Raw genomic sequence first — 13,640 nt, 5'->3', positions numbered from 1 at the left:
GACCCTCATCCTAGTTCACAACCCACAGACTCTGGGTTTATGATGAGTGCTTAAATAATTTACTTTTTTTTGTTGCTGTTTTATACATAGGCTATTTTGGTCATATGAGTTTGCACACACTTGCTAATGAGTATGAGTATAACTGACTGACCAGTGGATTTTTCATTGCATATTTAAAAGTGGCCTTAATTCGTTTACAAAACTCTGAAAAACGTGTTTTATTTCGGGAATTATTATATTAAAAAACATTTTTTCTCTTTTGTCTCTCTGTATGGAGGCCGACCAAAATTAAACAAATGTATATGTGAGCTACAGGTCAATACATTGTTTTACATTATTTTTTATACGTGGTTTTAAAGTGTTGTGGTACAGCAACAGGTTAATTAGTCGTTTTATTCTTGTGGTTAAACGAGCATACAAATGTGGTCAATGTAGAATATAGTTATTTAATTATTTTGATTAAAATAAAAACGGATTCTCTGGTTTATTTATGATTTTTTTTTTCTTTACACTGCAAAACTTAAATGTCCATCAAACTGTATGACTAAGCAGGCTGTTGTCCGCTATGCATGCATATAATTGTCACATTAAAGGAAAACAGCAGTGATCTGTGTCTATCTCCCTCTCCTTCCTTGGGAGAGGGTGGTTGGAGCTGTGTGTCGGAAGTACCGTAGTTTATGTATGCTAATGTGGAGAGTTGGGGGTTGTAGCTAGATATTTACGTTCAGTGGGAGCCGCCCTTCATTCACCCACATGGTTACCAACTGGTCGCCTTCGCGCCACTTTCCTAACCCCGCAATCATTTTTAACCAACGTTTCTGGGCTGTAAATTCACTCACGATCGGCTCGGATTGCACTTTGTGTGTCGTTTTTGTCCGTCGGTAGAAAAGTTTTCGGGATAGTTACGTATTTATTCCTCTCTTTTTTGTCGGTGAGAGACTACACGGCAGCCCAAGCAAGTGAGCGAAGATGGTGGATTTCGGCTGGTGAGTGTCTGCCGAGCGCATGTTTATCGGCAAGGAAGTCGGGTTTCGGGTTATTTTTTAATCTCTGTTTTGGTGAATGAAATCATCAGCGGTGTGTTTTACGCTTGTTTTTACGCCTTTTCATATCAGGCTAGTGGGGGGATATCCAAACAGTAAGACATAAATGAGATGTTGGCGATGAAAACAGTGTAACGTGAGGCGCATGGCAGCCCCCTCAGCTCCACCATTGAGGGAATGAGGGAGATTTGAAAAGCTTGTCCGGAGCTTTCTCCACTGCGCTTTGGCGACTAGTTAAACAAATATCCAGCCTCTTTACAACAACCCCGCACTTTAAATAAACACCGTAGTGCGATATTTGAAAAGTAAGTTTGTATATCAGGTTAAATCGCTGCTCAGACTCGAGTGCAGTGGTGTGTGAGTTAAAGTGCCCCCCAGAACAAAGCAGCAGCACATGGGGCAGTTTTAGGCCGCGCGTTTTAGCTTAGCTAGCTTAGCCTAGCCGCATAAACTTAACGCTGTAGTTTTGTGGGGTAAGCAAAAACATAATATTATAAATGCAGGAAACCAAGTAACATAAAGATAAGAGTAGGTAAATGTGGCCAATCCAGCGGCACAGATGCACCGTTGGCGTATTTTCAAACGTGTGCTCATTTGTTGTTGGCTAGCAGCTAATCAGTGTCGTCAAACTCAACTCCCAATTTTATTACCCGGAGAGCCAGACACTAAAATGAGCCAACTGTTTCACTGTTAACACCCTGGCTGCCCCTGTGCCACCTCCCTATGGCAGGGCTGGTAAACTGGAGTAACGTAAACACGATTTGCCATGTTTTCACAAGGCTAGCACCAGCTCAACCAGCGCAGCGCACGGCTGCTGTGTGCTGCTAGCCTCTGCTCCTGCATGGACGGTAGCCTTGTTTTCTAGAAGCTCCGAAACCGCAGGCCACGGTGTTTCCTTTTTAAATAAACAACACGCAGACTTCAATTTTTGTGTGCAACACAACGTTTGTGTTTAGCTTGGTCGGTTTAAAGTCATTTATGCTAAGGTTGGCGCACTTCGAGGCGCCATGTTAAAGGCGGTGGGGGAGGGGTGAACAACACCGTGCCCCGCGCAGGCGCTCCCGTGTCGCAGGGACGCGGGCCGCAGGCTGCGCTGCTCATTCATGTTTTCACTGACCTCGTGCTGCTACAATAAATCATAACATCTTATACCACAACAGCAGACTTTTGTAATTATCGATTAACCAATGCACATATATGATGGTAAAAAGATGCAGGTTACACGTTTTTAGATTGCAATTAATTGGTCACACGTGCTCACACATCTATCTGCCTATGTAACTTGTTGCAAGCCATAAAGTCATATTTATTGCCTGTAATAATCTGTCTTATGTGTCCTTTCTGTATTTCCAGATCCACTATGATGTGCAGGGCCCCAAACATGGAGCAGTGTGATCATCTTTTCCTGTGGTGCTGGAGGGCAGTGATGCTAAAATCAGTCTGTGTATTGTCAAAGTGCTTACAGTGCAGGTAGTACTATGTCATACCTACTGCAGTGGAGGCACTTACAGCAATACCCTGACACTGGTGTGCAGATTCTTTGATGTTACATGTCATTTGAAGTACTGTCTTTGTGCTAAGGTGCATCTAGTGCAGATAGTGAAATAGACTAGCACCTACTGCCCTAAGTGCTCCTTCTGGCATAAGGGGCTGTGATATGCACCACCAGACCATTTTTAATCTCTAATTGGGCTCAAATATCTCGCAGTTCTCTGCTAGTTTTGCATAGTTGCACTACAAGAATAGATGAGTTGTGCAAATCTATGCAAAACTGATGGTGGCCTGCTTGCTCTCCACCTGCTTAGATGTTTGGTTTTGGGGGTGTCACATCAAACACAATCTGATTTGCGTAATATGCCTTGAAATGTTGTTTAAAAACCAGGAGCATTTGCCAGTTCTCATACACTGACCTCGGTTTCAGCAGTACTAAAGTGCTTATAGTGCAGGTAGTGTTTTTCTCCTATCTACTGCAATGTAAGCACTTGAAGTACTTCTAACTAACTGCGTCTTTATGAAGATCTGATGTCTATAATAATCCAAGACTCAGCGGTTAATCATCACTTGGTCAGTTTTGCTGGTTTGCATTCAGCTTTAACTGATGTTCGCTGTGCAAATCCATGCAAAACTGACTAGGCTGATGAGTTATGCTTTGCCAGGTGGGATTGCTTTTCATCAAGATGTTGTTTTTTGCTGCATATGGAGTATTTAAGTGTGTGAGTGTGAGATATTTCGGATATGTGGAGATGTCCCTTCCTGTGCAGGTGGGGATTAGTAGCAATGCTGTGTACCTGGAGGTATTGCACTTGTCCCGGCCTGTGTAGGAACGAGGAGATGGAGCTGACCTGGATCCTGACCTGAATGTTGATAGGAAAACTGCTGCACTCAATTACATGTCCTGTGATGTTTTGGCCAGTTTGATCTATATAAACCGCATGTGTTTAGAAGTGGTTGATTGTAATATTGCTGGTAATATATTAAATTTCTTAAACATTTTTTTTCTTCTCTGGATGCCTTGTGTACATTTAACTATTAATCTTAAAGTTGTTGAAGTACCCTGTACATGTTTTAGTAGGATTTTAAGTAGAAACTTTTTGAAAGGGGTTTGAACCATGGTATCTTTTGTAATGCCACTTTGTAAGAAATTCTTTTACAAGGAACAACTTTTGATTCTATTCACACTTAATGCAATCAAATTAAACAATTTTCCAATATAATACTAAGTACTGTCATGTTGACCACAAATTAAATGTGTTCTAATCTCATAACATCAAGCTGTGGTGTGGTCTGCAGTGATTGCCCCAGATACACACTTCAGATGAGTGGCAGCAGATAAATCACAGGAGTTCACATTCAAAACCATTTAAAACAGAACATGCCAAGCAAAATGTATTATAAAATCATTTTGAGGCGAACCTGAAATCTGTAGTTTGGGTTGATATATTAAAAAAAAAAAATCGTGTTACAAATCAATATGGCAGATAAGAGTTAGGAACTTAAACATAACCATATATATTTATGTAAATGTTGGTGCAAATAACACAAGTTGGTTTGGACTGAATGAGGGACATAACATACATGCATTTTGCATTATTTAAGACCAGCACATCTGTACAGTCCTAAATGTTTACTTTCTAATTCAATCAAAAATAAAAACATGGCCTCTTATTTGTCACTTCAAGTGACTGGAAAGAAAAGCACTATTTAGGTGGTCAGATGCCATTTGAGATACTTTGGCAGAATTTTGCATAAATCCTGTATGTCTTCATGAATGAACCCGGGAATAAATCTCTCAAATTCCACGGTACTATTCCTCAAACTAACTAACATCATTTCCGGTTTGAAGATTTATTTAGCCTACACAGGATGAAACTGTCATTAAAAACAAATCCTAGCCCTAGATTGAAGTTGGGAGCTGTCCACTAGATGGCGCTGTCTGGCTGCTGCTCAGCTGCAGATGCAGCGGCGGAGTGCAGGTAACGTTACGGTACCGCCTCTGCTGTCGGTCCAACCAACTTGGACAACATGCCGTTGTCTAGCAAGTCGCACCGCAGCAACTTTCTCTCTGTGTCTGGGTCGAAATGATCATCCGCAGCGTTTCATCGACAGAAACACAAACGCCACATGGTCGACGCTAAATCTTGAAACCTGAAATGTGGACGGGACTCACCTGAGACCCGGACTGCTAAAGGTTTAGAAACCATAATTTCCAACCAGGCTTCTTATTTGGGAGTATTACCCGGGCGTTTTATTAAAATGGGTGCACTCTGGACGAACTGCGTTTTCCTCCTGGCTTGTTGCTGTGGATCAGGGTTTGGAAGCCCAAACAGATGCGACGAAGTGCGCAAAGTTTTCCAACTCAGGCAAATTGGACCAATTCAATTATTGCCAATAAGTCCCCGACCAGGTATGTTGAAGTTTACCCTCCAGACTGAAGAGTAGGCTCGTCTGTGTGTTACTGTCTTGTGTGTGTTTTTTGGGGGGATGGCGTTCTTGCCAGCACACATGGTAACACAAATTGTTATGCTATTTTTTTTCTTGGTTTTATTTCTGTTATTTTTCATTTTTCTTCATTTACATCAACATGTCAACCACTGACTGAGAGAAATAGTCTGGAGAAGTTATTCGACCTTGCTGTAGAGCTCATTAACTGCACTGTAGCTTTTAACCTGTCATTTTCTGTCTTGTTAAGTACTCTTTGGAGTTACAAAACACCTTTTTAAACACATTTTAGAAGCGTGTGAGCAGTCGTGATAATAATATAGACACTAGAGGAGGAGAGCTTTGAGCTGTTGAATTTGCTTCTGTTTGTTTGACTTTTTAAATCAAGATATTAAAAGGAAATACTGCAAGAATGAAAACTCAGAGATCTCCATTCCTCCCCTGTTGGAGTGATATCTAATCTTTGGGCATCTACTATGTCAGGTTCTTCATATATGATGAAATATTTCAAATATGCAGATTTTCAACCCATTTTCAAGCAACAGGAATATGTTTGGAGCTAGATTGTACCAGTAAAACTATATCACTTATTGTTTACTTCACTACATTACCAGCAGTGCATGGGCTAGTTAAAAAAAAAGTGCTGTTTTAACTCTGTGAAACCAGGACATAAAGGTGCTGAGGTTACTTGTTGGTTGTGACGAAAAATAAACCAAACTCTGCTCCTTTTCGGCTGTCTAAAGCAGATAAGTGTTTTGCTGGGATAAACATGAATCATTTTGCATGAACTTAGGTGAACCAGGCTTCACTTAACTTTCTGAACACCACCCATAATGTGATTTCACATGATAGTTGTGTGGGGGGGGGATTACGGGGTGTGGATATTTCATGTGGGCTGTAATTGAGTGGACAGCTTGCTGCTGCTACCACTGTTTTCTGTGCTCTTCTTGGAAAAGTCAATCTTAATGGTGTTGACTACCATCCTGCCACAAACTGCTCCCTATAAACTTCATCACTGGTCTCCTGTGCCGCTGTGAGGAAACAGATTTAATTGACAAAAAAAACCCTCAAATGCCTCCTAAACCTCTAAATAACCCTTATAATACCATCACCACTGCTGCCCTTTAAATGAGCCTGCGTGGATTTAAACCCCTGTTCTGTTTCTTTGCACATTTGCAGACTGAAAATGACTTTCTCTGAGATAAATTGTGTGCAGTGGGGGCCTCCTGCAGTTTAAGCGATGATAAGCTCCTGCCTCAGTAGCTACTCACCCTGTAAAAACACTTGCTACTGTTTAAAGCTGCACCTCCACTGACCTTTCAGGCAGTAGCTAAAAGGTCTTCCAAGTCCAGATTCAGTCTTGACATTGTAAAGATGGAAATTGTTTCCTTGATGGATGCAGATTAATGTGCTGAAATGCATAAGATAGTGTAATGGGAGATGGCAAGATGTAGAGTTGATCCTTGAGCATGATTTTAGAAGTTATCTATAATTGAGTGTGGGCCTGAGAAAAATAACCTCCAGAAATTCCAGGAATCCGAGAGAGTGAGTGAGCTGTTTCCATGTTTGACGCTGCCTGCCTGATAAGAAGTGCCGAACAGACTTCAGTTTAGGTCAGAGCACAGCAAGTCAGAAGTCTATCACCTCGGCCCAAACAAAAACTGTTGTCTGTGCTGTTGGAAGTGGAAATAGTTCTGGGAAGCGTTTAAGTTAGAAAAGCAAGGCCTGGGGTGTTTTCATGTTGTCCTATCTGGAAGAGTTTGAATTCCTCCACCACGTGTGCCATCGCCTGCTCGGCTCCCTCCTCACTCTTGAACCTCGTAGGGAGCTGATATCGTCTCTGGCAACAGCTCTGCCTAGGCATGTCAGAGAGGCTTTTTCAGAGTTTTAGGTAGCTTTCAAGATGTTTTGATTGCCCCGTATGTGTGCAGATTGCTTACATTTGTTCATGGGGGGAAAATCTGAGACATCACTTTGTGAGGCGATAACGCTTTGACTCAGATCTCCCCTCAGGATCTAGATGTTTTGGTTTTCTTGCTCCACTAAAGCAATTTTTCACTTGTGCACTGCTAGAAAAACACAAGTATTGTATCGCTTCTTACCTGATGTTTTAGGTATGTCTACCACTGTGATGGCTTTGAAATAACTTCTGATGTTTCACACAGACGTGATCTTGATCTCCTAATACTTTTTAAGAGTGTGCCTAGTGTTGGTCGGTCTAGACTGAGATATCTGAACATGGATTGTCATGATATTATGTACAGACATTTATGGTTCCCAAAGGATGAAGCCTGCTGACGTGGTGTCCTAACTTTTCCTGTAGCAACACCAACAGACTGACGTTTACTGACATGTCTCAACAACTGTTGGTTCAGACCCTCATGTTCCCCACAGGATGACTTGTGATAACATCACACCTAGCACCATCAAACAGTTTAAATTAGTCTAATATGGGTAAATACCTACAAAATGTGTGTTTAGTGCTAATTAGGAAAGGCTAGCAAGCTAACACTATAAACTAAGATGGTTAACATGGTAAAGATTATCCCTGCTTAACAGCATCATGGTAGTATCGCCAAGTTATGTTAATGTTAACATGTAGCTCAAAGCAGTAAGAAGCACAGCTTCACAGTGCAGCTATAGCATTACTGCAGACTCTTGATCTCTTGCTGATGCTGCTAAAGGGAGAAAAGCTGCTTGTCAGTTTGGACAGTTGCCAGTCAGATAATACTGAAGATAGTTGGACACACTCATTCGTACCTCTGGGCAATTTAAGGTGTCAAAATCCACCTGACTTACGTGCCTTTGAAATGTATAAGCCCCAGTTTAGGCTTCTCGTGTATTAACATTGCATTCGAGTAACAGAGATAAACGTTAGTTCCTCAGAAAAAGAAATAAGCTACCTGGTGGTGTTTGAAAGACCCAGGAACCCAACATGTACCTGTTCTGAAGGTATTTCCAAAATCCAAAAGACTTTTTATCTCGATGAAAAATATTCTGTTTTTTGGACAATAACAATGTTTTTAACACTCTTACCCAATTTCCTAACCCAATCCTTTTAGAGTTGCAGTGTTTCATCGATAAGTCAGTTGAAAGAAAGTTAATTGGCAACTACTTTGATGATCGATGAATCATGTATGTCATTTTTCAAGCAAAAATGCAAAATTTTTGACTTGTTTTCTGATTTTTCCTTGACCAAATGGTTAATTGAGAAGCAAATCAGCGGATTGATTGATAATGAATATAATTGTTTGTTGCAGCCCTAAATCTGTTTCCTCATCCAAACAAAGATGGCAGCCATAAACCACATGTGTCTTGAATCATATAAGATGAACTACACATGTGTTATCAGTTATATTTGATTGCGTTGATGTTCATTTATATTATTTTGTATGTTCTAACAATACAAAACATAAATATATGTCCCTTGTATTTCGTAACAAGTGCAAAGACATATCATTTCTCACTAACTGGATTACGAAGGACAATTCTGGGTTTATTCACCCTGCGTCTTAGTTTTGTTCTAGCCTCTGTCCATAATATTCTACGATCATAACATTTATTCCCAATGACTCTTAGGTTCAGACCTTCAGGTGTGCATGTCCAAGAACCTGACCTGCTGCACCAAAAAGATGGAGGAGAAGTACCAGTTGGCGGCCCGGAGAGACATCCAGAACCTTCTCCAGATGTCCAGCACCAGCATTAAGTTTCTCATCGCACGCAATGTGGCTGCATTTCAAGGTAGGAATTGACTGGGTTTCTCCGCTGTAAGGGTTAAGCTTCACAAAAACGCGTGCTGAGATAAGCTCACTCATGTTTATGTGGATAATTGTATGTGTGTAGATGTTTGTTTGTATTTCCGAGTATATGCTGAGGAGTAATGGTTTGTGTGGGTGCTGTAAAAACAGTGGATGAGTCAGTCTGTGTGTGTGCGCAGTGAGGCTCCACTTCAGAGCGAATAGAGCAGGGTCTTTCCTCCTTCCACACTCTGATCATGAGATTAGAAAGGTTGGCTGTTCCTGTAGGAGACTCAGGAGACCATCTGTATGGGTAAATATCTGTCAGAGATTTGTACAGGGGCCTTTTACTACTAGCCTCACTTCCTGTCCAAGGTGCCCCTGCTACACTGTATCCTGTTAATAAAATAAAACCCTCATATTTAGAGTGCTGGAAAACAGATTTCCATCTTTGCATTTGTTTTCAATCTCTTTTTCTCAATCTTTTCCTGTCTTCTCCACTCAGCAGTGACTGACAGTTGACTGGCAGGCAACAACTTGCCTTCTGTCTGCGTGCTGTCCCTGCCCAGTGTGGGATGTTTCTCCCACTGGAGCTGATAGCTGTCATGTGACGGCTGGGATGGGTGGGCAGCAAATACAGAGCTTATGACTTGAATGTACAGTCTCAGACGTATCATTAAACCAATTCACTTTAACGATGTCTCTCAGTTTAAAGATGTGCTGTTATCCTCCTCCTAAACTCAAATGATTTATAGGAGCGTCTCGCACGATCACAGTGTTTTAGTTGTGGTTTGCAGGGGCAATGCCCTCATTTTGTCATCAGATGTTTCATGTGTGTACTCAGGTTTTGAAGTTGAACTAAAATGCTTAGCATCTATGCTGATGTTTATAAAGACTGGCACCTCTAAAATGCAGTTAACTGAAACCAAAGTTGCAAACATTGCTGACCTTATGAAAGTTGTTGTAGTGCAGGGTTTTTCAAAGTATATTTCCGTTGTCTTTATCTCTCACTACTTTATAACTTTCCTACCTTGACTATGGCACTCATCCCCAAGTCCATTACTCTCAACTGAGGACATCTTTAAAAATAGGTCACAAATATACAATTTTCACTTATCTAAAATGGCTAAATAATTTCCTCAAACAGCAGAGCACTGTAGTTTCTATCAGACTTTTCTCAAACAGGAGCAAAAAGTGCATTTGTTGTGGACTATTTTCAGATGTGGATTAATACACATTTGGTACTGTAGTGAGTGTTTAGTGTTGGGTTTTACTCAAAATAAATTATAGTGCCCACATTCATCATAATGAAGGAACATGTCACCCACTGCAACAATGTGGTTAACTGATGTTTTTGGCAACAGTGGAGCCCTATGGCTCAGGCTAGTTAAAGCACTTTAACTATAGTCAATTGTTAGTAGCATCAAGTCATTGTTGTTTTTTTTATAGTTTTTCTTTTACAATAGGAAAAATATAGAACATCACCAGCCTTATCCTTTAATATAAGACTCCGTTTGAAACTTTTGAAGGTGTATTTTTCCTTCTGCCTCTTAAAGTTGTTCTAACAGTCCAGGAACTGAGGCTTTTGTTCACACAGGGCCGCAGTTGAATACAGCTGCAGGAGCCGGTAGCGGTTTGTGAGCAGCACTCACATGATTTCTTCTGTGGAATGGCAGAGAGTGTGCGCTCCTGCCAAACCAAACAGAGTTCCCTGTCAACATCGGCTCGCATCAGTCAACAAACACTGGCGGCTGTTCCAACATCCAAGCTGCATAATACAAGTGGCAACAGAAGTTCAGCAATTAAAGTTGCATATTAGAGTCACAGCAGCAGCATAACCGCTCTGAATATTACATTAAGGCTATTATGTACCGTTTTTCAGCTATTCTTGAGATTTAGTTAATTGTCAAACTAGGGTTGCAACTATTTTCATTATTTAGGAGTTTATTATGTATTTTTCTTTTGTCTAATAATTTATTTATTGAAAATTTTCCACCACCAACTGTAGATATGCTCCTTGTTTGTGTGCATGATACAAACAAAAAAACACTCGTAAAAAACCTTGCTCCATAGCTCTGCCAGCAGTCAAAACTTCACAGGATACCTGTTATTGACTAGTCCTTTCATCTGCATCTTTTCTCTTGAAAGTTGTTGGTTAGATCACATATGTGCTCTTATGACATTGTTGGTTAAAAAGTGATTTATATTCTAATCTATTCCTGCTTTTATATTGTTTGTCTTGCTTTTGAAGCAAATCTGTGCTGGTGAAAGCTGATACTTGTTCAAATATGGTTGCAGACTTTTTGACTCGCAGCCTAAAATATCTGTTTACACACACACACACACACACACACACACACACACACACACACACACACAGACCCACACACAGACACAGCGCCACCCACGTGGCATTGTTCTATTTGGCCGTAGAGGTTTTAGGAGCCTTTGTCACATGGAAAAAAAACTCACTGTGGCACCATATGTATGGGAAGCACGGAGGGACAGAAATGTCTGGCAGGTTCTTAGATCTTAACAGAGTAGAAAAAAAGAACTATTGCACTGTTCATGTGCAGACATAAAAGAAACACAAGTCAAGCATTTAATCTGTCTTTCCTATCCAGGGAGTGTTCAATTACGCTGAATTAATATGAGTGAGTTGTTTGTTATTTGTGGCTGTGGGTTTTGTTTAGAGTGTTTTGAGATTATAATAGAAGTGGAAAACAGCCAACAACTTCACAGATCATCTTGAAATTGAAAAAATATTTTACATTGACGGGCTGCCCTCAGCACTTCTTATTATTCCTGTAGTATTACTCTTCTACCTCACCATAGACTTTTGTGGAGCACAGGAAAGATTTGGCTTTTAAGAGGCGGGTGGGTTGTGAGTATGCAGAGAGACAAGTCCCATAGATTGATTCTCAAAATGATTGGCAACCTGCACTGTAATTTGAGAGACAACAGAGAACAAGCCGAGTGTATAATGCATTACAACCACAGACAGGAAGAAGGACGAGTTAAAAGAGGGCAGGCTAATGTGGTCATTTGTTTTGAGCGAAGCCTTCAATTAGGCGTCTTTTATATGATGCAGCTGAAGGCAGAGGGGAATGAAGAAATTAGAGGAATGTAGATGGATAACTGTGAAACACTCAGGAGACACTGAGAAATAAAACGAACCTATAAAATGCTATTTAAAATGCTTTTTTCTTGCGGGACTTAATGCTCATGTTTTTGTGCTTGTAATGGGCTACAGTTAAAAAAAAAAAAAATCTTCAAGGGCATCCTTTATGTAGAAAAAGTGCTCAATACTTTCAGCATAATGAGTAATGCAAATAACTGAAAACAAGCGCTGTTAATTATGAGTAGAGCTTCAAAGCAGAGCTCATCCCACAGTAATGGTTCATTACGTTTCTCTCTCTTCTTCAGAGAAATATGGCACAACATTTCAATATCTCGTCCTTAAATGAACCTGACCGCTGCCTTTCAAGTCATTTCACAGCCAAAAGATAGTTGGGCAACTGGGGAGGAAAAAAATAGAAAGAATAAAGACTAAGCTGATGGCATACTGTCAAGCCAACGGCCTTTGAGCTTTCCAGCACATCACTTCTTCCCCCCCCCCCCGCTCCTGCTCCTGCTCTGTCAGTAAGTCTCTCAGGACTGCATGTTTTCATTCACGGGTTGTGAGGTTCCTGCACGTCGTCCGCACAGTGCACAAATATGCACCCTGCTGAGCTGGGCTTTAGGGGAGATCTTTTTTCATCCTGCGCAAGTTTGTCTTAAATCCATGGCAACCAACCTGTGCAATCCTAGTGTCCCGTAGGGCTGGAGCCAAATAAAACTCAAACACAGTGAATCAGCTGTTGAGATGCCTGAGAAACAGTGTCTGAGGAGGGCCGCTCAAATCGCAGTGTAACCGACGGTCTAACATCACCAGATCAGAGGAATGCCTTCCTCTGGGACGAGCTTTCATTTGAAAAGCTGTGTCTTGCCTTGTGTGGACTGCAGAGCTGAAGGATACTCCAGTTTTATAAATAATCAGTGTGTTGCTCCTTATGTGATGTAAGGAGGGAAGGATTTTGTTATGTGGTCCCTGCTGGTGTGACAGTGAGTAACGGTTCAATTGAGACGAAATATCTGTGACAACATTAAAAAGATTTCTACACACACTGAGGAGGAATAAAAAATGAATTATTTTACATTTGTCATATGTACTTGCGACAAATACATATGATGATAACTTATCATAAAAATGTGAACTATAAACTAGTAGTTTTGAACATTTTGGCTTGTGGCCCCTCAAAAGAATAATTAATTATTTGGAGAAATAGGCTCAGTGAAACATAGACAGGAGAAAGTGAAAATGTGTGTTTTTAATGCCTCATAATTCATGTTAAAGCATACATGACCACTGGATGAGCAAGTTGAGACCGACTGTTATAAATTCAATGCTACTGTTGCTTAAATGTCTCTGGTGTGAAGCTGTTGTGACTATTAACATTCTGGGGCTTGTGGTTTTCCCTTCAGTCAATCTGTCATTTTGGTTTCTAGCCTGGGGAGAAAAAAAAAAAAGTTCTAGTCAACATGAGACATCCAGCAGACACAGTCAGTCAGCCTTTGCTTTTTTTGTTTGCATTTTTTCTAATCGTGAGCTTCTGCTTTGTCAGGAGCTCAAGTGGTTCTGATGAATGTAGGATCAGACAGTCCCAGGACCGAGTGCTGGTATCGCTGAAGTGGAAAGCTAGCCTGTTGTGCTATTTGCACCGATAAATGCTAATTGTGTTTCTGTTTACCAGCTTTTAAAGAATCAGCTACACATTTTTTACTCTTTGAAAAAGGGACATAGTTGAATGGCAGTGGCCCCACAGCTTGACTGAGAGGAAACCACAGTCAGCTTTCAAATTGGGTGGGGGGGGGGGGGGGG

General features: G+C 40.9%; 1 protein-coding gene across 1 annotated transcript in view; it reads left to right on the top strand.

Moving 5' to 3' along the window:
- Positions 1 to 4,556: 4,556 nt before the first annotated feature.
- Positions 4,557 to 13,640, top strand: part of gpc5a (glypican 5a) — a 124,564-nt gene continuing 115,480 nt past the window's right edge. The window contains exons 1-2 of the mRNA XM_023424302.2: positions 4,557 to 4,947; positions 8,562 to 8,723. Of these exons, the coding sequence (XP_023280070.1) occupies positions 4,797 to 4,947; positions 8,562 to 8,723 (313 nt within the window). The 5' untranslated portion in view covers positions 4,557 to 4,796. The remainder of the gene's footprint in view (positions 4,948 to 8,561; positions 8,724 to 13,640) is intronic.

This window comes from Seriola lalandi, unplaced genomic scaffold, assembly GCF_002814215.2.
Source record: "Seriola lalandi dorsalis isolate HSWRI2012SDOR001 ecotype SW California unplaced genomic scaffold, Sedor1 jcf7180002054735, whole genome shotgun sequence".
In the NCBI taxonomy this organism is placed as follows: domain Eukaryota; kingdom Metazoa; phylum Chordata; class Actinopteri; order Carangiformes; family Carangidae; genus Seriola; species Seriola lalandi.
The sequence above is the reverse complement of the archived record's forward strand: the minus strand, read 5'-3'. Positions and strand labels throughout refer to the sequence as shown.